This window comes from Apostichopus japonicus, chromosome 9, assembly GCF_037975245.1.
Source record: "Apostichopus japonicus isolate 1M-3 chromosome 9, ASM3797524v1, whole genome shotgun sequence".
In the NCBI taxonomy this organism is placed as follows: Eukaryota; Metazoa; Echinodermata; class Holothuroidea; order Aspidochirotida; family Stichopodidae; genus Apostichopus; species Apostichopus japonicus.
The window spans coordinates 6813387-6840002 of record NC_092569.1 but is presented as its reverse complement, the minus strand read 5'-3'; the positions used below and the strand labels follow the sequence as shown (position 1 = coordinate 6840002).

Sequence of the window (26616 nt, the reverse complement as noted above, 5' to 3'; positions counted from 1 at the left end):
GAATGTGATTACTTATCTTTCTGGCAGAGTAGAGGTGTTTTTGGTACCACTTGGATGTAACAATGTCTACCAATCACTTCAGTTTCCTTAAAACACACATCACACAATGTCTACTAATAATTTCATAAAACACAGATCTCAAATATTGCATGTACTGGAACATGTTTTGTTGTCTTGGTAGCAAGTAAACCTACCTCATTCCTACACATATCCCGCAACTACAAGTAACAATAATCTGACCGCCTATCCATTGATTCCTACGAAAATTTCATTGGCAAATTTGGCAGTAAGAACCAATTTTTGTCCCTTTTAATGCCCATAGCATAAGAGGTAAGGATATTAATTACCATTTGCAGCACATTTTAGCACCATAAATTGCCTGTAACTTTGCATGTATTACATGAAACAAGCTTGGACTTGATTGTCATTGACTGCATGCAAGTTAAAACTGACCGGTGGATGGAAATCATGGCCATTTTTCCGCTGTTTTGTGGAATATTTACCATCTGAGTTTCCAGTGACTGAATACTGCAACACCAACTTACATATTTGATTTGCATATTCGCAGGTCGTTTAGGCTTTAGTAAATAGTAATGAAGACATTTTTGGCTAATATAGAGTGAAAGGGAATAAATTGAAGATACATTATAAAATATAATACGATAATTATACTACACAATTTCAAGAGCTAAATTTGTGAATAAAGTTTGGCATACATGTATATAAAGAATATAAAATTCCAGCTGTCGAAACTACTTTGAAGAATCAGAAAGTAGTAGGATTGTTCATGGCTGTTGCGAATGTGTTGAATTAATCATTTTCTATGCGAGCAATGTCCAAATGCACCCACAAAAGAAACATCACACAGATTGAAATATCCATCTACAACACATTCAACAAACATACAAAACAATCAATGTTAAATTTTATTTATAATTCACAGATACACCATCCCATGAAATGATTATCAATGCTTTACCTCGGAGACTCTGATAGAGATAGTGTAGCAGGTGCCTGTTACTATTTTCTTCCTCGTGTGTTCACACTCATTCACTTGTATTGTTAACTATGTCATGTACATAGGGCATCAATTTTCTCATACAATGGACGTCTGTTGGGTGAGAGTAGTGGTTGACTAGAGAGAGACAAGGAGTCTATCTGAATGTTTATCTCTAATTCCAGCTTCTCCCTTTGTTCCCCTAAGTTATTAATTATCTGAGCTTCGATGACTTCTGAGTATCCTGTTCCCCCTGTTAAATGGAAGATCTGCATGACATACCAAACTAGCTCCCAAACCCAAACCCGCTACAGAAGAAGAAGATACTGTAAGCTGGCTAACTAGATAAACAGAATAAGTTACATAGACTATGGGTGGAATAAATGAGGTACAGTAATTGTATAAAGTTTTTGGGAATGATGATGGGACGAAAACCATGTTCAGTTGTTGCACTCAATTTTGCATTTCCCCTTTTAATTTAGAGAGGGCACTACATACAGCAGCATTAGGCAGATACAGTAACTTCCTACTTTTCAAAAAGGCATGAGTATAAAGCAAATCATCAGTTACACATACGATTTCTCACTTAACAAAGTTACACTTCTGTTATACTAACCCTCTAGATTGGATTACAATACACCACACACCCTGGCACCTTTCTCTACAAATTTAAAACTTGGAAACATTTTCAAACTTGGAAACTTCCTCACTGCTGAATCCCCGCTTTATCTCTCAGCAAATTCAACTTTGAAAGGCAGTGGACTTCTGACAAGTCCGGTACTTGCACGTGATATGTCGGGTACAGTCTTGTCTGCTATCTTGATTTCGAACATTTTTAGAAGGCGAGTAATCCAAAGGAACAGTTCAATTCTGGCTATTTGCTCCCCGAGGCAAATTCTTTTCCCTGTAAAGAAAGGAAGACACATCAAAATACACTTTGTACTTTACTGAAGGTAAATTTCTTAACTTGCTTACACCATGTCAAGGATCTTTAACTGTTAAGTGCAGAAAGAGCACCCTTATTAAATAGATTGCTGGTTTTTATAAACAGAATTGGTAAATTAATTGAATTTCCAAATGTACAGTACAGTACAACATCACTATATAACACTTAGTAAATATTACAAAGCAACAGAAATATCAAGTAGTAGGTTGATGGTTGTGTCAATAAAGAGAATTCTTGGTGAAATAAATAGTAAATACCACATGCTTTCCTACCTACAGTAACTGCCTTATTAGTTTTCCGACTGCTTTGATGGTAATAAAATTGTCAAAAATGAAATGTTCCCTCTTGAGCTACATCTACTGTATGACCTAACAATTTTTGCACATGAGTTTACTGATGTTTAAATGAATGAATGAATGAATTTGTCGCCAACCCTTGAACTAAACATGGGGCATCAACATGATAAATATGATATGTTAAACCACTTCCCTCTCACAGACAGTGTATAACATTTACCAGATTTCTGACATCAATATTTCAAGACTTTGAATCAGATTTTCAGTGTAATATATCAGCAACTTTTCCACCTGTGGTTCAAGTGCTACAATAGAAGGTATGACCACTAATGTGCCATGATAAGTTGTGAATCGGATTTTGTATTTCTGAAAAAGTTCTTTATTTTTAATTTTTTATTATTATCATTCCATCAAGAATCCAAACAATGTACAATTCACATAGACATTATGATCATTAGTCAATTTTATCAACAACAAATCATTAAACTTCAAATAAAGATTTCAGGTTATGCCATCTGATATCAAAAGCATGTTGCTTACAATTAGTTTTATACATAAACTTTTCTTTTAGATAAAAATTCTTTAAAAGTTTTTTCTGAAAAAGTTTATCATACAGTATAATCTTACCAACTCCAAATGGCATCATTTCTTCAATGGCTTTATAATTACCATCAGCAGTCAAAAATCTCTCTGGGTTGAAATTTTCAGGGTCTGGAAAGATGTTAGCATCCATAGAAACAGCCCTTATGTTGGAGGTTACAATGGTTCCTTTGGGTATCAAATATTGTTCTAATATTACATCTTCGGCTGCTTCATGAGCAACTCCTAAAGGAAGAATATCCCCTAATCGTAGGGTCTCCATTATAAAGGCATTAACGTAAGGCAGCTTGGTACGATCTGCATAGCTAAGTACACAGTCTTGACTGAACTCTTTGTCTAATTCTTCATGACATTTCCTCTGCTTCTCTGGATGAGCAGCTAGATAGAGCACTGCCCATTTCAAAGTAGTCGAAGTTGTCTCTGTTCCGGCCAGGTACAAGTCTCGAAGAAGCCAGAGAAGGTTATGCATCTTAAACTGCGTTTTCGTACCGGCTGACAAATGTTTCTGCAGTTCTGCTAGATACACATCCAAGATGTCTTCGTGTTCCGAATTTTCGCCTTTCTTGATGTGATCTTGAATTTGCTTGCACCAAAGTCTTTTCATGACTTTGTAATTATTTACGATCCTCTGTCCGGGTCCGATACGAAAATGAGCAAAAATTGGGGTCATGCTGTTCAATGATCCAGGTCCTGCGAGTTGAAAATGTTTCAAAACTGTAGCAACCTGTTCCTGAAGGTTTGGATCGGTATATTCAAGTTGTTGGTTGAAAACCAGTTTGGAAATGATGTTGCAACTTGACATTGAGAAGATGTAAGACACGTCCAACACATGACCCTGTCTACAAATTTCTTTGACTAACTTGTCTCCTTCATTTCTTACAACTTCTTCAAAACCTTTCTTCCCTACTCCAAAGTTTCGAAACATGTTCAAAACAAATGTTCTGCATTGCTTCCATTCCTCTCCATTGGCAAAAGTCAAACCTAAAATGAAACAAAACAAACAAGGATTTCATTTTCACTTCATGTTATAATTATGCTGTGTTGAAAATCTGGTCGGCCAGTAGAGCAGGTCTCTTCCTCAAGTCCAATTCCATTTCTTATTACTGTAGGTATTATGCCTATACTGATGAAAGCATCAAGGGCTGAGAAAAGTGAGAGACTGTTAAAATTCTTTCACCAACTCAGTCCTCATAACAATAGGCTGCAGTAGTTTTGAAGGAAACACTAACAAATGGTCTCGTCATGTACAGTACTGTATTTATTGCTTGTTCACCTATGCATCGACCATAAACCAAAAGAAATATTTGTTATTATATTCCACTATCCCAGTGAGGGATTCAGGCTTGGAAATGAAAGCATGCTTAATTGCAGAATATCCCGCAACTCGTGAATCACACAGATTATGACCGGTAGTCCCTTTAGTAACCAATGTGTTGTTGTTATCAAAAAGGACTGCGTGTGTGAATTAGTTTAGTATACTTTAGTAGTAAAAAAGGATCAGGAGGGACACTCAAGTCCCCATCAAGGACCCTATAGGAGAGGGAAAAAAACTGAAGACACAAACAATCAGACCCGATTACAATGCTTAAAGTGCTTTTCCAAAGCATTCTTAAACCCATTGACACTACATGCAAGTACAACTTTCTCAGGCAAACCATTCCACTTATTCACAACCCTATTAGAAAAAAAGTTATGCCGAATATTAATCCTACTTTGTGACTTTTGGAGTTTAAGACAATGACCTCTGGTACAACTACTATAAGCAAACATAAAAAAGTTGGTATTTGGATAAATTTGTCAAAATTGCAGGGTATTCTGCAATTGCTCCGAAATTAAACCTGAGATTTAAATTAGGCTAGAAACAAAAGTAAGCTATACAACTACAGTAGAACCTTTAGCCTACCTTTGCCTGGCCCCAATGCCTTTATGTAAACCAATGGAGCAGCACGATTCTGAAGCTTCGGATGATGCCATGCTTTCTTTATTAGTCCATAGCTATTCAAAACTATCACTGACTGAAAGCCAAGCTGAAAGCTGAAAATTTGACCATATCGTCGCATCCACTTCATCATCAGTTCTTCTGGTTTATATCCTGCCCAGACCAGATCTGGCAAGTTACCTATGACAGGCCAAGCCCATGGGCTAGGGATAGAACGTAATCCATCTTTTCCCTTTTCACTGACATCTTTCTTGCAAAGTAAAACTAGACATATGATGAAAATAAATGATACAAGGCACGGAACGAACAGGAAACTGATGCTCATTGTGACTGCTGTGTAGTTTTGGACATCTATTAAAAGTTAAACTGATGTTTTAAGTAAGTATCCGTTGTACTTATTTAATGAGGCCTATCCACTGGAAATAGTTGGCTGGGCCACGGCAAGGTCAGGTGAAGAAGACAGGTTGCTTGTGTTAGTTGTGTCACACTTGTCTGGGCCTAGGGTATTTCCACAGATTCAAGTTTCATGATCATATACCTGCAGAGACTTCGTGTAGTAAGAAGGCTAGTTCCGCGATGTCCACATTTGAAATCACATTCACAATATTTGAATAGGCTTACAGGTAGGCCTATTGCTCAATATTCCTACAGATCTAGTCACTCAATAAAATATGTGACCTTAAACAACCTATTACTCATTGCGGTCCGCAGTCAAAGGAACATAACCTGGCTAAGACAAATTAGTGGGCAAACAATAAAGCCTACGACCCTCCCTGTTCCATTTAAACTTAAAAGTGTCCTGGCACTCAACATGCACAGTACGAAAACGTACAAATATATGCAGGGTCATTTACCAACCTGAAGCTATCCCAGGATTCATCACAGGATTCATCTCAGGATTCATCACACGATTCATCACACGATTCATCCCGTCGGTATTCGCGCTATTATAAATGCATAGCCAAAGGCCCCATAATCCAAACGGTTGAAATTAGAGTATGTTCACAACGTCTTCTTTTCATCAAGATTTGCCTACAGCATAAATGTCAACATCGGTAGCATGACCGCGCTCTGAAAAGTAAACTTTCCGTTGCTTGCAAGTTAAGTTGTCTTCTTGTCGCTTCAAAATGCAGAGAGTAGTGAAACGTGATACCTTTTTACCTTGTATCTGGACCTGAGATCAGGGAGTTCCATAACAACTCCCCGCTGAGATGTCAATCGCTGCTATATATGTACACTGTGTGGTCACTGGCGGATCCAGGGCCTTTGTTTGGGAGGGGCCAAAGTGGCATTAGAGTGATATGGGGGAGGGGTCTAAGGGGAGGGGTGCCCCCTCCCCTTTGGAAAATTTTCTATTGCTGAATGCCCTCAGATGCAATTTGGTGCGACAAAAGTGTACAATGGTGATGTTAATTTACTTCTAAAAAAAATGTTTCACAGGTGTAATTTTCTAAAATATTTATAAAACAAAGTTGGGATCATCTTTCTCAAGAAATTTTATTTCTCATAGGTTATAAATTTCTTACAACCAGCCTGTAACTGCAAAATGGTGTTAAACTGTAAATCCTCATGCTCATACATTTACATAGCTCCCAACTCTTGAGAAGGCAAATGCTGGTCCATGCCACGAATCGCCGTCCTGGGGGAGGGGTATAAGGGAAGGGGGTGTCCCCCTCCCCTTTTGAATCTTTTTGGAATCCTGGTGATGCCTACATGTAAAATGGTGGCACTTAGAAAGGCTTTTGTCACCCAAAATTTTCTGAGAAATATGCATTTTTTTTGTGTGTAACATCAATAAATTGAATAGTAGGTGATAATTCATTCTTTCCCGTGGCATGAAAATGTTCGCTGCTCGCCCCAATGAAAAGAATTATAGGCTAATTTGAGGTTCAAATGATGCTGTAAAGGAGGTTTTATACTCTATTATGCTAAATGCTAAAGAAATGATGGTTGCTAAGTCAAAATTTGATGCAATTTTTTTATGTATACTTGACAATTACAATGCGGTTTTTCGGACGCTTGTGCGGGTCAGCGGGTTTGGGTGTTAGAATGCGGGTCTAATTCCCGCGAATTGCGGGTCAGTTGGGAGCTCTGCATTTAATTTTAAACCAGAAAACGAAAAGGTTTAGACTAGTCTACCACTGCTATTCCTCTCGATTTTTTTAATTTCCAATCATATGATTTAGCGGATGTTCGGAAACATTTTTTGGCTCACCTTTGGAGGGGGGCCCCCCTTGGATCCGCCAGTGTGTGTGGTGGGTATTGAACGTAGCTGTATATGTATTGACTGTACACTAGTGTCTAGTTACCGACGGTAGCAAGCTGTGTGTGTATTTTCTGGGATCGATGGTGGTGTCTAACACTTCTGTTAAACCTCATTCGAAATTAGGTCAGATTACCGGCATGAGACGTTTCCTTGTGCGCGAGTCTACACACCTATTAATAGTAGTGAGTACTAACATGTAGCGTTACAATATATGCATACCCGCTGTACCTTTCCGTATGCGCACGGTATACACGTCTGTACAGGCATATCCTATATTATAGCTACTTAGTGATAGTACGTACGCCCATGCAACAATGAATCTAATTTTATTATCAAACCAATAACGTACTCAGCCCGTTTTCCAAGCACAGTTTGCGTAAGACACCATATCTGTACAAACTATTGCTACGATTTTCTTAAACGGCAGCCTAACTTTCCGCGAAGCCAACCTAAGTTTTCGTGACAAACAACCTACGTTTAAGCCGCTGCAAAATAACTTCTCGAGACGGCAACACAAGTTCCTGCAATGGCAACATAAATATGGTTCAAACGGCGCGCAATATTTTAACCTAACGTTCAATGTTATTGTTTACACCACTTGAACACATGACCAAAAGTCATATGATCGTAAATGGTGTTGTCAATTGATACAATAAAACGCTATACTACAATAAAACGCTAATGGTTGCTACCTCATTAACTTAATTAGTCCAATCTAACATAACAAAACATATATAAACAATACTTCTGGTAAATATGAAGTGTTCTTATGAAGTTCAGTTGATATTGTTATGTGCAATGCTCAGACAAAAAGAACCTGCAAGGATCTAGCAATAAGTTAGAAGTTATGAGAATGGTTTCGTAGTTTGCTTGTATATTGCACTGTTATGCTAATTTTAGTTATATGCCCTCACAAGTTCCTTACTTTGAGGACGTAGAACTATCAAAATTCTCCGAAATGATCTGGAAGATTGTTTTGAGCGTCGTTTGCACCGCCATCCTCGTACACGGAGAGTTACAGAGGGATGGACCAGTGCCAGTCGTCATTTGGCATGGGATGGGTTCGTTCAAGTCCATTGAAAATTATTGTATCCCACTCCTAGCCTACCTACAGTAACAACTATTAATTAGCCTTATACCTAAGGCTAGGTCAGGTCGTGTTAAAAGTCTTTCTGTCTTAGCCTAGCTACTGTAGTGTCGTAGATTACTAATGACACTATAGGTTACGGCGTTATGTGACTGAATTGGTGTTTTACTGTTAGTGTTGCATATGCTTTATAGGTAAATTCTTTGTAAGTAGCTATAATTAGGCTAGAAATAAATCAAGTTTCCAACAAAACAAGATAACATGTTCACAGACATTTAACTTCTTAAGGTTCGTATTTTTAAACAATGTTGATCCTCTCAGATAGTGTTTCCATTATTTGCAATTGATACACAGAGCTGTATAACTTTCCAAATAACATAAAATCAAGCTTTTGTTAGGTATATAAATGAAATTTGGATACCAATCGTCGTAATATGTTTGGGTAAATACTGCCCATTTTAGAAGAATTGAACAGGCAACCATTTCCCATTGTCAAATTAATTCTACATATGCTTTTACCTCTGCAATGTGTTACCCTATCTATCTTTTACATGTTTTCATAACATTGTGGCTATTCCTCTAGGCAGCATGAATGTCAGATGTCAAGCAATGTGTGCAGGCGCGTAACCAAGTGGTGGGGGGGGGGTGGCGAAGGGGGCGACTGCCCCCCTGTGCATATTTTATTGTGTATGTTTTTATGATATCGCTAGTAATTTCAAGCATAGATGCAACTTACAAGACCTGGTAAGTGCCATTTTCAGTGATCTGAGGGGCATTTTCAGCCAAAATTTTCTTGTACTTAGATAGTTTTCAATGCAGAATCTACGGCTCTGATAGTTTGCCTACAGGTTCGCCCCTCCTTTGGCAAATTCCTGGCTACACGCCTGAATGTGTGACCCTATTATTCACCATTGTGGCCAGATCCATTGTAATGGATTTAATTAAATACTTATTGAGTAGGTGATCTTTATGATATGTTCACATGTGAAGCACCCCAAATTTGTCGCAAAAAGTCTGGCATGAAATCTGCACAACCGAAGGAATTTTGCATAATCATTTAGCTTCTTGGCAAGCTCTCTCTATCTTATTGATATATGCAGTATCTATATATATATATACAAAACTTGACCTCCAGGAAGATCAGAAGAGCTCTAAATAAATATGATCTTCAAAAATATTCCCCAAAATATGACTCAGACAAGTTCAGTAAACAAGTAGTAGAGCACTTTCAAATAGAGCATCTATAGATGCAGGTAATAAGTTGCTGCTTCAGACTCGCTTAATTTTTCAATGCCACTTCCATACCACTTTTCTCAACTATCCATGCCATGTACAGTAGGCTAATGAGGACAACTGGGTAACCATTCTGTACGTAATATTTGCAAGTCGGTACCCAGAGCTTGCAATTTTCAACAAGGAATGCCACCTTATGTTATTCACCTGGCAGCCGGATGAAGAACATGGGCAGTACTGTTCATTTTAAGGTGTTACCTTTTCTTAATTACCGGCAGCCATGGTATTAGTGTGACTGTTAGTCCTTATTAAATCTGCTGTATTCCCATCTTCACCAGGCAGCTAGATGAAAAGTGAGCGCTCTACCCCTTATTTGTCCGCTAATATGTGAATAACATCAGGCGCGTAGCGAGGAATTTGCCAAGGGAGTGGCAAACCTGTAGGCAAATTATCAGAGCGGTAGATTTGGCACTGGAAACTATGTAAGCGTAGCGCCACCATGGGTTGGAGCGAAGCGTACAAGAAAATTTTGGCTGGAAATGGCACTTCCCAGGCCTTGCAAGTTGCATAGAAAGCATTTTCTATTTGAAATTACTAGCGATATCCCCCTCCCCCCTTGGCTACGCGCCTGAATAACATCATGTATGTTGTATACAGTGCATATCCAGGACTCAGATGCCAGCTGAGTGTGACTTTTCATAAACGTACATTTATAAACAAATGTGATAAACAGTTACACACCACAGGAAAGATGTAGAAATCTAACTGGGCAATACTTCCATAGCCTTCATAGTTCATATTGAAAATGCAAAAAATAGATCATACATTGAGATAACACAAGTTAACCAACAAAGCAGGAATGACTGAGTAATGATTGACCTAGTTTAACACCATCACATAATCATCATTTGACTTGTGAGGACCATTGAGGGACTCAATTCTTCAGATGGGCTAACTGTAACTACACTGCTATGATAACATCATAACATGTGGACTCCACAGTGCGCTATAATTCTTACTGTACCTTGGCCTACTTACCAATAAAGTTGTCTTATTGTTTGAAATTCTGTTTTTTGGCCTAATTTCTGTTTTAAGGTGACAGCTGTTGTAATCCACTCAGCATGGGCTCAATTAAGAGTATGATAGAGGATAATGTCCCCGGTGTCTACGTTCACTCTCTCATGATTGGTAATGGTATTGTTGAGGTAAGCACTAGTTATAACTTGGAGTTAACATACTTCTAATCTTTGTAGATGTTTGTTCACTCTCTCATGATTGGTAATGGTATTGTTGAGGTAAGCACTAGTTATAACGTGTAGTTAACATACTTCTAATCTTTGTAGATGTTTGTTCACTCTCTCATGATTGGTAATGGTATTGTTGAGGTAAGCACTAGTTGTAACTTGTAGTTAGCATACATCCTATCTTTGTAGATGTTTGTTCACTCTCTCATGATTGGTAATGGTATTGTAGAGCCTTTGAGGTAAGCACTAGTTATAACTTGTAGTTAACATATACATTCTATCTTTGTAGATGTTTGTTCACTCTCTTATGATTGGTAATGGTATTGTTGAGCCTTTGAGGTAAGTCACTAGTTATAACTTGTAGTTAACATATACTGTACAGTACATTCTATCTTTGTAGATGTTTGTTCACTCTCTTATGATTGGTAATGGTATTGTTGAGCCTTTGAGGTAAGCACTAGTTATAACTTGTAGTTAACATATACTGTACAGTACATCCTATCTTTGTAGATGTTTGTCCACTCTCTTATGATTGGTAATGGTATTGTTGAAGTAAGCACTAAGTAAGCAGTAAGTACATTTTTCTCTTCTTGTAGGACACTACTAATGGGTTTCTTCTGAATGTCAACAAGCAGATTAAAATGGCATGTGACATCATAGCCAATGACACCAAGCTGCAGAATGGATATAATGCCATTGGATTCTCTCAAGGAGGTCAATTCTTGTAAGTTACTGCAGAATTTTCAGACCTGCTCTCATTCCACATCAGTTCAAGAGTTTTTGTCATCAGTTAAATGTTAATTGTACTCAAGAGCCAGTATGTTGAATCACAGGAGAAGCAAATGTAATGTTCTTTACTAACAATATATTGGTCTCATTGAAAAAGGTGCATATAGAGTTCTGTTAAGTACAAAATACTGTAAATTAAATCATGAGAATTTTCTTTTGCCAAAATTCAAATGTGTAAAACAGTGCAGGCTTTCATACATATACACTGAGAGGTTGTTTTATATGGGGTATGTTGAATCACAGGAGAAGCAAATGTAATGTTCTTTACTAACAATATATTGGTCTCACAGAAAAAGGTGCATATAGAGTTCTGTTAAGTACAAAATACTATAAATTAAATCATGAGAATTTTCTTTTGCCAAAATTCAAATGTGTAAAACAGTGCAGGCTTTCATACATATACACTGAGAGGTTGTTTTATATGGGGTAATGCATATTGTTTTCTGTGGATCAAAGTGTGATACTGTTACCAAACCTACTGAGTTTTTGCTCAGAATAAGATAACAGTTCATCAAGCTAAAGACATTAACAAATTTTCTCACCAAATCAAAATATGTAAAAGTTTAGAGTGTCTGAATATTTTTGCTCAAGTCATTGCTCGTTTGTCCAATTTTAACTGTCCGTCCATCTGTGTCTCAGGTTTCAATGTGTTCTTATTTTGATCTCAATTCCGTTAGACTCTGAAGAAGATTCAAGATTTTGATCTATACATATTTCTTACATAGGCTTCTGGCAGTACAGTTTACTCACAGTTTTTTCTCACTTCAAATCAAAATATAGTAATCAATGAAAGATTCATTGGCCAGACACTGAAATAATCTGGGCAATATCTTTCATTATTTTAAGAAAGAAAATGACTAGCTATAAAGTTATATGTATTGTAATGGGAGTTTAGTATCAGTGCAACAGTATGTTTGATTTAGCTTATACAGTTTGGTATGTTGTAACTACTTAGTATTAACATGTTGTTAGCAACAACAATTAGGCCTACATTGCTTAGCCCCAAAAACTTCCGGCACATATTTGGGCACCCAAATTTAATTCCCACCTCAATTGCATTTTGTGACACATTCTTTGGGCCTAAATTCGTGGGGCCCAATATTTTTTGGACCATTTGGAGCCACAATTCTTCAGGTTCAAGGATTGGGGGGCAAAAATATTTTTGAGCCAGTTTGTTTGTGCCAAAATAATTTTGGAACCATTTAGGGGCTATTGTCATGTTATGTCACTAAATAGACTTTACTCAATATGATAACTGTCTCCTGGTACCTTCCTTTATATGTTGCTGCATTAGTCCATAGATAATCCTCTTCATTTTGGTGTGCACATGAATATTAGTATGTATGGCTCACCACACTATGAATATGTCTTTAGACATCGGAACCACTAAACGTTTCATTTTCTGGTTTAAGGCTATGAATTTTTGGCTCTTACAACATTAGTATGGTTGCTGTGTAAAAAAAACTGGCATACATGTTTGGACTTGTACAGCAATTTGACCATTTGCAATGTTAACTATTAAAACTGACTTTTGAAGAAAATGAATTCTTTGTATTTCAGACGTGCTGTAGCTCAGAGGTGCCCATCACCTCCCATGCGTAACCTGATCTCTGTTGGGGGGCAACACCAAGGAGTGTATGGACTTCCACACTGTCCTGGACAGAGCAGCACCTTGTGTGACTATGTTAGGAAGCTTCTTAATGTTGGAGCTTACATCAAGTGAGATTTATGTTATTGATAAAGACCCGATTGTTAACCATTTAGCTGATTGTAGCCTAATGCACTGTCAATCGAATCACATGTTCCAGTTTATTCTGTTTGTTCTTGTTTCTGACATAAGTAATTTGATGTTCTTTTTTCATTTTAAGAAGTATTTCTTTGAGAGCTCTTGTTTATTTCTACAAATGTGTCCAGACAATTTCGTGTTGATTTGTAACTGCTATGTAACATTTCATACCATTAATTGGTACAGTAGTTTATGGAGACTAGTAATGTACCTGTTTCAAAATTGATATGCTTCCAAGCTATAAGTGACATTGGTGCCATCAAATGCAAATACCTTCTGCCACTGGTACCTTTCATCCCAAATAATACTCTCTACATACTCTAGTAGTAATAAGTATGTGGGAATGCTTATATCATTTCCTACTTATTTTTCTACATTAGTTTGGTCTGTTTAATAATTGTAGACATTCCTCCAACAAATAATTCATTGTTTGCTTTCTTTACCATCTTACTTCCAATGGAATTCCTGATGTTTGCAAACATTTACAAATGAAGATACATTCAGGACAGGTTAGTATTCTTCAAGTTTCATTTATTTTAAAGTTTATGGTCTCTCTGTTGGGAGTAACATAGCAGACACTGCCAGTTTTGACGTTATCCACATGTATGGCATGTTGAGATATACTCCTATGTCATCAGCAATAACATTAATGGTATCAAAGATCAATTAAAAAAAATTGTCAAGTTGTATTCGTCAACTCCCGTCTAACAAGTGGTAATGGAAACATTCTTTGCAAAGTCTACAGCACTGTTATTAATATCAAAGCCAGTTTTCTAAACACATGATGAAGCAGCTTCATGCATTTGGTCTTCAATTTATTGGACATTAAAAAAACCAAATACAGTATGTAGAGTTACCTTTGCGTTTACTTGTTTCAGCTTCTTAGAACCTTCCATATGTAGTATTTATCACATTCAATGCAATATTTGCAACCTTTTCACGATCATTTAATAATGTTAATACGGATCTTGAATGAAATGTGTGGTTGTGGGCTTCTGATATTTACATTGTTGAATATAAATTTATCAAACTTATGTCACAAATTTTTCAAACGTATCTGTCAAATTTATTTAAGAAAAGTAGAAGCTTCTCTGGATCTGTTTTTCTGTAATAAGCTTTGAAATAAGGGGTTAATCAACGGTCTAGCGTGCGTTACTCACAGGATTAATGCACGATCGGGGGATAATGCAAGCGATGCACGAGGGCGGAGCCTGAGTGCATCCAGCGATAGCATTAACACCCGGAGTGCATTAATCATGTGAGTAACGCACGCTAGACCGTTGATTAACCCCGTTCATTCATACACTACCATTTGTGTGGGGGAAAAATCATAAAACAAAACATTTTTGGTTACATATAACCAAAGATTTATTAAAGTGATGCCCCGTAATTTTACCGTGCGTTACTCACAGGATTAACCACGGTCAGCTGACCTGAATGGACCAATAGGATTTAGGAATCTTTACTAAGTATGAATGAACGCTGTATTAAGCGCTATATATTTATTATGATTGATATTAAGCTATAGAAGTGTTTGCTATGTTATATATTCTGGTTTATATGGCCTGTTTGGCAGTGGTAGATCAACTCAATTATCATTTTCATCATATCATAGTATTGTACAAGCTGAATACTGGCACGATCCTCTGAATGAAGAAGAATACCGGACAGCCAGTGTATTCTTAGCAGACATCAATCAAGAAACGGTAAGTTTTCATCGTAGAGCAGGGGTGGGCAACCTACGGCCCGCGGGCCACATGCGGCCCGTCAGTGATTTTTTGCGGCTGTGAGATGTCTCAAGAAAAAGAAAAATCAATCTATTTTACATCATCACAAAAAATCAAGCTAGCTACTTAGAATTTATCGGCACTAATGATGCTGTCATGTAGGCCTAATATCCCCATTAATTATCAACTGTAATGTATTGACATTATGTTTTTGTGAATGCAGATTAAGTACACACACCTATTGCTTGAAAGGTTTGAAATCAACAGCAGGTCGTTGGTTAGGTGCGGCCCAGGCAATTTTTTTCACTCCTTATATCTGGCCCATTCATCCAAAAAGGTAGCCCACCCCTGTTGTAGAGAGAATGCTCGAACTTATGATATTACTTCTTGGATCAATGCAATCCGTGTGAGAGAAATATTAAATCATAATTGAATTAATATTGTCAGTGACAGTAGTCCTGTGATTAACATGCTTGTTACTCGTAAGGGGGATTGAGTAGTGCTGTACAGTACACAAAATATTAAGTAGATAAAATGTTAACACGTTTGACATTGGTAGTAGCTGTTTTATATTAATTCATATCACCTATAACAACTTTAGTAAATGATAGTAAAACCATGTAAGTTATAGAAAGTGTTTAACATCTGTAAATATTTTTCTCTTTTACCGTAGACTGTGAACAAAGATTACAAAACAAACCTGCAGAAGCTGAATAAGTTTGTAATGGTCATGTTCTCTGAAGATACAATGGTACAACCAAAGGAGTCAGAGGTAAGGGTAGCTGTAATGTTAACAGTTTGATGTGAGCAAATCATACAGCGTGTTGGTATGTTAACATGCATTGCAGGAGATGAATAAACTCCGTTTTTTTTGGGCTCGTACTGAAGTATTTTAGTACACAAACAATACTGTGGTTCCCGTTTAGTCGAAAGAGACAGTAATTTAGAGAAATTTAATGTCAAAGTTAGCAGATTCTCACTGACCAGAAACATGATGTGTAAAAGCTTGTGAACGTACAGGTCACCGTGTGATGTCAATGTGTGGAGTGTAAAACAAACGCGAAAAACTAAAAATGGACTTTCCACATAGTTCTTGTAAGAAAGTGAACCATTTATTAACTTCACTCTTACAATAAACATGCAGCTACAAGAGAAAGAAATATTTGTTAGAATTGTTCACACATTGGTTATGCATTTTGGGTAGCAATTCTTCAATTAAAAGTAAAATTATGATTAAAAATACTGCCTCAACATCTGGTTATTATTTGTAAGATTAGTTGCTATTATAGGCCAGTATACATACTGTGCCGTACGATATCGAGGTCTTGTCCCAATTGAAATGCCTAGCTTGTGAAAGATATCAACATCTCAGATATTTCTTCATTTGTTGTTGCAATTAATCGTGTTTGCAGTTAGTTTCCAGTCAGTGGAGGCAATATTAATCCACGAAATATAAAGCTTTGGGTGTGTGTCAGTCTCGCTGCCATAATGTAAGGCTTTCAGAAAGTCACAACTCCATGAGAGCAGAAACACAAGTTAAGGGAACACCACAGTAAAAAAACAGCGCCTGATAGATTCCATATTCCATATACAAGTTTCAAAAGTTAAAAAATTTGAAAACATTTACCGTTTCAGTACAATATACATGCCTTCAATGCATATCGTCCTTACGTGTCAGTGTGCATCACTAAGTTAGCTCCGTGCGTAGTGTTGTTGGTTCTGCTAAAGAGAACTAAGTCAAGCAGGGCCTTATGTAGTAGTGTACAACTCTCTTTTGTAACATGATCTATATTTTCCTGCACCTATGGGGTAATCACGGCCGAAGATAAACAATTGAGTATGCACATTAGAATAACAAGGCAATCGTGGCTTGATGAGTTAAGGCATATATCAAAATTAGGGAGACTTAGAGGGCCTCTATGACTGAGAAATGTAAAGAAACTTAAATTTCGGTTTTCAGAATCGTTTTTGCAACCTCCTACTTCACAATTCGATGGCATTTGAGTTTAACAGTATGACAGAGTGTCATATCGGCCTAGTGTTAGTAGTGTAATGTTAGTGCTGCAGTGAATAGCTTGATCGAGAGTTTTCCTCAACCAAATCAGCACAATGATATCACAGGGGTCACCTACAGTCAAGTGAGCGCAATAGGAATTTTTGCGAAAAGAGCAAATTCCTTGTCCAAAAGTGCTAGATTTGATAAGGATTCACCTAATCCCAAAAGAAAATAATACAATGTGCCATACATCAATGGCAAGTTACAAGTACAAAGATTCTATGTGACATAACTTTGAATCGATTAGCCTATGTCAAAAACCTCCAGCTGTGCATTTTAAAATATCAATGAAGCAAAACCACATAATGGGAAACAGCTGGATTTATGAATATTTACAAATGTAATACTTCCTTCTTGTGACTTGTTTCATGTGGCATTCACAAGATTTCAAAGAGAGGTGGGGGGGGGGGTCGTGGGGGGAGGGTCAGATTTTCTTCCACTGACCTTTGTGGAGGGACCAGAGGCAAAAGAAAGAACTTATATAGGAGAGGGTGAGGTCTTCGCAGAGGGGTCTTGTGGTCCTTCCTAAAATTGAATGGTTCGACCTGAAATGTTGCACTTTGAGACATATTTAGGCTATAAATTAGGACTATAATAAAGTATAAATGCAACAAGCTGCTGCCTTCATCCCTTCTCTTGAATTGATGATATTATGTTTTATTTTTCTCAGTGGTTTGGCTTCTATAAACCAGGACAAGCAAAGGAACTCTACACCTTAGGGGAGAGCGATCTCTATTTGAAGGTAAATCTATCTTACAATACCTGACAACTCTCACTGTTTCACTGTAAAACTCACAGGTTTATGTACCATCCTTACGGGAGATCTACATATCCAGTAATACACAGTAAAGCAAATTTACATGAACCTGTGGATATTTAATGTTAAAAGTATAAGGTTTATTTGACAAAGAGTGTCTTGTAAAATCTCCAGGTTTTTTTGCTCATGGGCATCTCCAGGTTTAGGTCTGGTCTTAATGTGAGGCAGCTGGTCACATCTCATTTTAATCCTATCACTGAATTCAATCTCAAGTAACTAGTGTATTTTTCTGTGTAAATTCTACAGTACAAGGTGTTTTTTTTTTATGTACCAAAGAGATGACCATTGCTTAGCCTAACATCGCAATCTGTCATATGGGTATGTAATTCTTAATCAGTATTGGGTTATCAGTGTGGTAATCTAATGAATGGGGAATTATTTTTGGAGGGGATAAGAGAGGTAAGGCAGGGGAAGGATATTTGCCTTGCAGACTTGCAGACGTCTGCTGTTGTACTTTATCTTGGGTCATCATAACTCTCCAATATTTATAACAGATCCTATTTGTACCAAAAGTAACATAGAATTTGTTCTTTATTTTGCCCATCTGTTTTGTTTTTTTCTTGCAGGATAAGCTTGGTCTGCAAGCAATGGATAAGGCTGGGAAGCTGGTATTCCTGAGTTCACCAACAGATCATCTTCAAATCTCTACAGATTGGTTTGTTACTAACCTAATCCCTTACTTCAACTCAACCTCAACATGAAGAACAGCATACAATGTATTCTACTCATGATACTCTAAAGGAGACTTAATTTTAAATCTTATGCATTAATTATATAGGCCTGGATAGATTTAAATCTAGAATTTTTTCAAATTTTTCAAAAAATTTGGTCATTTTTGTGTAAGAGTGTAGGGCTTTCATTACTTAAAAGACTCACTGAGCCAAGAGTTAAAAGGAAAAAGGCTCCTTTGACAAGGAAATAAGCTTCAATGATTGAACAGTTGTAGAACTATTGGTTAATATCTTCTAGTTACCAGCATATATCTTATAAGCAGCTGGTTGTTGCAGCATTTCTTCCCTGCCTTTCAAATATACAAGTGAAATTTTAGCGCCTTAAGTCGTGACTCGTTTCAACACGGCTGGTACAAAGCCTTGTTTACTTTGCAAATGAGAATTGGGAACTGAAGATGTTATTGTTAAGATCTGTTGAGGGCTAATTACCCACAAATCACACCTTTGTGAACAAGAAGAAAACCAGAATTGATGCAGAACCTGGCTCTAGTAAGATGTGAGGAAGTGTGGTCGTGAACCGTAACTAGTCAGTTACATGACGTATGTTAATACCTTACGTAACATGTTTACATAGCAATTGTTCATAACTACAGGCTTAAGGCAAGCAGATGCTAAAGCAAATAAACTTAAGTTGTTGGTGTACTTCTATGGTCTGATATTTTGTTTCTCTCACTGTACCAAATATTTGGATTACTAGTAAGCGTACAAAAACATGTTTGTCTTTGTTTGGATGAAAGAAAAAAAAAGAAGATTCCAAAGCAATATCTTCAGACTAAACTACTATGGGCTGGTTATTGGTATAATTGTGTCAAATACTCAGTTTTTGATCAGATTAAATCTTATGGAAACTGCACATTGCATTGGATTTTTTGTGATAATTTCAATAACTATGTAACATCATAGCTACAGTGATTGATGTGTTCAGTGTTGTGTGTACTGTGTAATGTAAATGGGCTGTAATCGTTCATTGTAAACCATGTAGATGTCAGCAAAGGGGGTGCAACAACAATTCTCTATTGTAATTAATCTCACTACTTCAAGATTATGAGACTTCCGCAAAACATTTCGAACATAGCTCTAATGGATATGTCGCATTCAGTTCAATTTTCTTTGAGGGTTTTTTTTTTGTATTAAATCTGGTTCCCTTATTGTCTGCAAAATTATTTCGGATTATGCTACTTATAAAGTTACAGATCAGGAGTAGTATAGTGTGGCATACTAAGAAATCTCATAGGTTGACTTATGCAAAGTTAGGTGCAAGTATTAAATGGCTTGGTAAGTGTCACAAAAAAATAAAAATATGATTTTAAATGTGATGATATGGCAGGACTACATAAACTATATCATATTTTATATCTAAGTGTCAGTGTAATGTTTAAGATACCTTTTTTTCATATTTGGATATACTTTTTTTCATATTTGGATTGCATCATTTTCAACTACAACAAGGTTTGTGTAACATTTCATGCATTTCTGGTAAAAGCAAGTTTGTATTTTGTCTAATTTTGTTTTCACATTGATCAAATATAAAAGGGGACACTGGCATCATTTGTTTATGTTGTATTCAACTGTGTGGGAGGATGTACACAAAGATAGTTAGTTTGAGTTGATGTAATGACTGACTTGAGTTTGATGAGTCTGCTTGATGTAATGTTGGCTTTTGCTTAACCATTGTCACCTCAGGTTAAATGGTTATGTTTTGTTGGAGAGGTATCATACAAAGATACATATTCATAAGTTAATTGTTTACAAATCCCATCGTTGTTGCCACGTTATAATTGTGTATGTACAGGTATGTATATTCTAATGGTTAGGCTGAGAACACATGTATGGTAGGCTGTAATTACATGAGGAGACAAAGTCTACATACAGATACCTCTGAAGTCTGTACTGTAGTAATCACTAACTTCATTGCAGAATTGCAGATGGCGTGACCCATGTACGGATTGGATTACAATTAACTTATGAATATGTATATATCTGAATATAACAAGAGGAACAGCCAATGGCCTCCAGTTTCTACCTAAATCATACTTGAACCTTCTAGAACAAAGGTGTAGGAAAATATGGAAATGTAAGAAAATCAGCAGATAGTCAACAAATACATTGGAAGGACTGAGGAAGGGATTATCATAGCAAGGGATTATCATAAGGAAGGGATAAGCATAGCAAAAATAGTCCCTGCATACAAAGTGAAAGTAAACTTCCCAAATTACTTGTAAGACTTAATATTCTTGAATGACTTTATATCAAAACAAATGATAAAGGAGTCTGGAAGCTTAACATGTCTTTATTATTGGTTGTAGGAGATGCACTGTAAACAACAAAGGAATTCCAAATAATAGAAGCTAAATCAAAGAACTTCAGTAAATTTATTCTTGGAAAATTTATTAACCTCAAACTTGTGTTTATATGCAGAATATTCCAAAATGTTATTAACATGTATGGATTATACAAGTTATTTCAACACTAATACCAAAGATCTCAATGGTTTAGCCCATAACAAGTAGCATTAGCAATATCTGTAAACTATATCAGTATGCATCGCTGTTATGAAGTTAACCGATGTGATCAGGCTTGAAAATGTGCTTATTGGTGTTGACCTAGCAGTAAATGATACAGAGATTACAGATGCAAATTACAGTTTCACACATTGCCCAAGGAACTGAGGAACCTGTTAAAATAAGCCTAAACCAAATTAAAGTTTTCACATGTTAAAACTTACAGGTTGCATTTAACTTCATTACCCTACTTAAATTAAACCTGTTGCAGAAATGGGAATTCAGCTGAAAAAGCAGCTGACTCTACAAATCCATGTATAATTACAGAGCAAAATCAATGTTTCATCAAATCTCCCCACCACCACCTCCCTTTCCCATCTGGTCCTTTCCACACTAATTGTATTGCACTATGATAACAGTTAAACACATATACCATACCACAGATACCAAAGGATTTCATGGGTAACATGTGCTTCTGACAAATTCAAACCAATTTAACAATATCATGCAAGGAATACTCTCAACCTATATTAATTATGGTTTATTTCTATTTTGATACCCAGTCATTGTGGAGAATCAAGTCAAATACATAAATACTTCCTAAACTTATCAAGATGCAATTCAGCAACCCTAACTACTTCATAAAATAACACATTTTCTACTCATCACATAAAATACAACTTATCTTTGTTTAACGACTTCTAGACAATTCCTTTAATTTAAAGACTAAAAACTACTCCTTGATAGATGAAGACTAACCGACTCCAAGGCAGAATTGAGTGGGGTAGAATAGAGTGGGATAGAATAGAGGGGTAGAATAGATTGGGGTAGCTACAAGGGAATCATAAAAACAGAATGAAGCTCAAGCATGGGCCTCCCTCCTGTCAGAGGGAAGGGGTAGTTACATGAAATTCTTAATCTATTAGACAGTCCTTGTCATCCCTGACAAAGCACTCTGAACTGACTGGCTGCTGATTGAACACTCAATGCCTTAACCAATGTATGTCTATTTTACATTCCTCCCAAAGCATTGGCTTGATGTTTCTTCTCAGACTTGCTCGTGGTTTCGGTAGACAGTGCTGTGAGTCGCCAAGTGTTCCTTTCTTCTCACAGCAGCACAGGTTTATATGAAAGCTTGACCTCAATGAGGTTGTTTTCTCCCGAATGGCAGTTGTTAGCTTCACGATGTTGCCTTCTAGTAGTAGTCAGTTGTCCAAGATCTCTTCTCACCCTGCCAAGATGTATAAAGAAAACGTTCAATGGGAACACATACTTATAGCTGCGATATCTGTCGACAAAACTCTCCTCAGAATCCATTGCAATAAAATAACTCATGACCTTTAACCTCTTGCTCTCTGAAGTGTTTTGTACTATTCAATTGACTATTCAATTCAAATGACTATGACTATTCAATCAAACAAATGACTATTCAATTCAAATTCATTGCCCTCACACTTGTAAGACCATAACTGAACAAACCACTGCAAGATGAAACTTAAAGGACACCAGATAAACAGGAAAACTATTATCAATGGTTAGTGTTCGATAATCGGTTAGACAATCGGCATCGGGCCGATTATCAGACAATCGGTAAATAATCGGCATCGGCAAAATCCATTGCGCTACCGATTAGTTGGAACCGATTATTACGTTCCACATAAAGGATTGTATTTTCCGCGCTTTTGAAACACCACAACTACAACGGGAGAAAATTTTTTGATCATTCGATTCAATGCTATTCATAGCCGGGGAAGGTGCGCTAATCTACCGTGTAACGGTATCGTAAGTCCCTCGCGCGAGTTTGCACAAATGCTGTTCGATACACTATCCAGTTTTGGCAGTTAACATCATGCTGTATACCCGCGTAACAACACACAGTATACCCGCGATAAGCTTAGAGGAACGACGTATTTTTTTTACTTCGCTTGTTGCATCTAACAGAACCACCTGTCATCATGTTAAACGATTGATAAGAAAGAAAAAATGTCTATACTAAATATAATCACCAAATCAGTATACTTTTGAACCACTTTGGCCGTTTCACCGTAGGTGAAAACTGGAAAGTGAAAACAATAACATTAGGCTTTGTTCATTGTGAGAACTACGTACATTAGGCTAGTCTGGCTAGAGAACGGTTAAGCTTCAGAACTGTTAAGTTTGAAAATGCGCCCAAGATTTTACAAATGGCATAAAATGATGAAATTAAGGCTCCAAATACACCTAAAAATCCATAAACACGTTTGGCGACATTCCTCAGAAGTTCTACTGCATAACAGTATTTTGTGATTAGGCAAACATTCTTACGCATATTTTTACGAAAAACCCGAAGCAACTTTTTTCCTATGCCGCATGTACCACCATACGTGCTAACAGTAACTAAACTCCTTACCGCAACCGACTAAAAGCAAGTCTGATTTCCAGTGACACGCCGCGACAAAGTCAATGGGACTTTAGTGTGTGATTTCTCCCACATGTAGTTAAGTCAATGGAGAAGCGCCATTGACTTACTGTGTATGATCGTTTGAAACAAGTTCGTTCGATCGTAAGTTTTACCGCGCAGATGGTAATTGAAAACTTGAAGCAAACGTTCGGGATTGTTTTATTTTTCATAATAAAATAAAACTGTTAGCAAACTGCTTATCCACTAAAGAGCCTTTGTAAGAATATGTTAAAAGTAATGTGGCGTTACATTTCGATCCTGCTAGGATCGAAACGTCAGGCCAACTTACTCTTAGGCCTACACATTATTTTTCATATCAGAATTCAGATCATATATTTCGATATCAGCTAACGAAATAACGAATATTTTATTTACGTGCGATATACTTTTTACTTTATTTACGTTTGAGTTGCAACACTGATAACGGTTTTCATAGCAGTTGTAAAACCTGTCCCTAACTTTTTTGTTTTTCATTTCGTAGCCAATGGCTACTATTTTTCCCCTTCTGTAGTCTGTACAGCACTGTCATTAGCCTTACTGTGTTGTGGCGGGATTGCAATATTGCGACTCCTCGTTATAATCGTACATCGCCCTATGTATGTATTACAGTGTTCTTTACTTGCTCCAATAATCTTTACTGTGAACAGTTAAGTCGTTCATTTACATCTTTGATTGTATTGGCCTAGAAGTTTATAATCATGCATAACACTTAATCATACATTAGGCCAGTTCCACGAAAATTTTGAAATAATCGGTAATCGGCCGATTGTCACAGGAAATAATCGGTAATCGGTAAAACCGATTATCATACAATCGGTCGAACACTATCAATGGTAGCTCACTCACCATATGTAGAGAAAAAATAAATAAATAAATAAAGTCAAGAAAGGAAAAAAACACTTTATGGTTTAAGATTCAAGCTATTTTTCAGAAAGTTTTGTACGTAGCTTCTGTATTCATGTTTGACTTTGATTTGTGTGCCCTTCCTGACCTCCCAACTTTCATTTACATACTCATTTACATACTTTGCATTAACATTCTAGTGGTTCTGAAATGTCTAATGCCGGGTAATCTGACCTAGCTTCGAATGAGGTGTAACAGAAGTGTCAGAAAATACACACACAGCTTGCTACCTTCGGTAATTAGACACTAGTGTACAGTCAGTACATGCAGCTGCGGTCAATACCCAAAGCACAGTGTATAAACGATACAGTGATGGACATCTCAGGTCCAGCTAAAGATAACATGGTATCAAGTTTCATTACTGTCTGCATTTTGTAGCGACAAGAGAAAAACTTCACTTGCAAGCAACCGAAAGTTAACTTTTTAAAGATGGCGGCATGCTGTTTAGGGCGAGTCTTCAATGCGGTTAATATGCCAGTGGGGTACAATGCTATGCGAGTAGTGCAAAATACTGAGTTAGTGCATGAGTGATCGACCATATTTGCACATTATAGGGCAAGACAGATGCTTAAAAGTTGGCAGGGACACTGCTTGGAGAGCAATGAACACACTGGATTAAGTATAGAAAGAAAATAACAGACAGTAGATTTCAAGAATGTTGTTAGTTCATTCAACTTACCCCTGCTGCTAAGACCGCTAAGGCCTTCTCCTTCTTTTCAATATTAATGGCCAAGTTTTGGCTGCGAAACACCAGTGTCTTAGTCTTCTGGATGACTTGTTGATAGGGTGAGACGTTCTGAATGCCCATCACAACATGACCCTGACAGACAGATAAAAGAACAGCATGAACAGGAGTGGGTACATAGTGACAATCCTTACTAAAGGTATGTCTTTTATTCTAATCCTCAAACCCATTCTTGTCTTACTCTGTTTAGCAGTAAATCTAATAATATGCATATTTTAATACTGTAATACTCTATGTGATATTTTAATACTGTAATACTCTATGTCATATTCAGTTACACATCATCAATACCAGTGCTTTGAGAGCATGATATTGGAGTACAGTTAAGAGAGGTATTAGCATTAGGAAATTGTCCCAACTGGCTGTGTAAACAAAGGCTCCAAGGAAGAATATTTTAATTACCTTAGAAGTTCATGTTTACCACCAATGCTGCCCATAACAACACCCTCAATGCCACTTCTCCCAAAGATACCTATTGCAATATATCTCAGGGCTTGGATTTAAATTTTATGAACCAAACTTTGAAACTGTGTTAAAGTCAGTAGGTCTAACATCTACAATAATTATTCACTAACAGTGATCTCAACAAATGTCAACAATTCAACAAACACTAGATTTATAGTATTTTCAATACTAAGCTCTCAATTCCTCCAGGACAGGCAGTTAATACAAAACTGACTGATTCCCTCATTTTGTCACTATCACAGCCTTTAAGATGACTATACTGCCGTACACCATATAAATTATGCACGACATTGCAACGTCACTTTGAAATGAACCACAGAATACTGCATTACTAACAATAACACTCTAATCAAATTATAACCAACGATATGCACTGGCAGTCACATCTCTGAAAAGATTGTACTCTCCTTGATGAAACTATTTCTTGAAGCGCTTCAGTTCTGGGTTACTCACCAACTTGGAATCTATCTTGGCATCTAGAGGGGCATCCCGAGGGGCATCTCTGATGAGGTTCACGATCCACCTCTCTGCCTGTTCAGAGGCCATGTTGAGCTTCTCTGCAAGCATACTGCACAGTAAGCAAAGATCACAATGTGAATATAAAATACACATCTCAACACATCTAATCCATCTGAAGAGCATTACACTAGATATAACAAATCAGGTAACTGCAATTTGATGTTGCCTTACAAGATTTCGCTGAAACACTGAACTGGATTGGATTTGAGGTGATAAAACATTGCTTATTTAGCAAACAAGTAATGGCTAATCCCTGAACTCACTAAGCAGCATTGTTACCAGCATCAACATACCTTTGATAATGTACATATATCAGTTCCACTACATACACTAACCTCTAATGTATACACTGGATTGAAGTATGTATTTATCAAAGTCTAACTGAACATACATTTTCCAGTCTTTATAGACAAATTCTGTCTGTCAAAACATCCCTGAGGCTTACAGAAACTAACAGTATGTGTATATTCCTCTCTGATGGCTGTTCCCTCTCCTCAGTGGCCATGCAACAACTTTACAAAATCACTTT

At 37.0% G+C, this 26616-nt stretch overlaps 3 protein-coding genes across 3 annotated transcripts in view; 1 reads left to right on the top strand and 2 right to left on the bottom strand.

The window, feature by feature from the left end:
• Positions 1-305: 305 nt before the first annotated feature.
• LOC139973304 (cytochrome P450 2J4-like) lies at positions 306-5623 on the bottom strand. Its single transcript, XM_071979881.1, has 3 exons — positions 4743-5623; positions 2867-3820; positions 306-1901 (listed from the first exon to the last, which is right to left on the bottom strand). Exons 1-3 carry the CDS (start codon positions 5101-5103, stop codon positions 1723-1725), a joined length of 1494 nt encoding a protein of 497 aa, XP_071835982.1. The 5' UTR covers positions 5104-5623; the 3' UTR covers positions 306-1722.
• A 2304-nt stretch (positions 5624-7927) lies between these two features.
• LOC139973231 (palmitoyl-protein thioesterase 1-like) lies at positions 7928-20059 on the top strand. Its single transcript, XM_071979766.1, has 9 exons — positions 7928-8105; positions 10460-10569; positions 11205-11332; positions 12958-13116; positions 13678-13692; positions 14799-14889; positions 15584-15682; positions 17637-17708; positions 18350-20059. Exons 1-9 carry the CDS (start codon positions 7949-7951, stop codon positions 18482-18484), a joined length of 966 nt encoding a protein of 321 aa, XP_071835867.1. The 5' UTR covers positions 7928-7948; the 3' UTR covers positions 18485-20059.
• The window catches only part of LOC139973230 (eukaryotic translation initiation factor 3 subunit E-B-like), a 19608-nt gene continuing 12621 nt past the window's right edge, over positions 19630-26616 (bottom strand). Inside the window, exons 11-13 of the mRNA XM_071979765.1 lie at positions 26022-26136; positions 25038-25178; positions 19630-22246 (exon numbers count right to left, since the gene is read on the bottom strand). Of these exons, the coding sequence (XP_071835866.1) occupies positions 22211-22246; positions 25038-25178; positions 26022-26136 (292 nt within the window). The 3' untranslated portion in view covers positions 19630-22210. The remainder of the gene's footprint in view (positions 22247-25037; positions 25179-26021; positions 26137-26616) is intronic.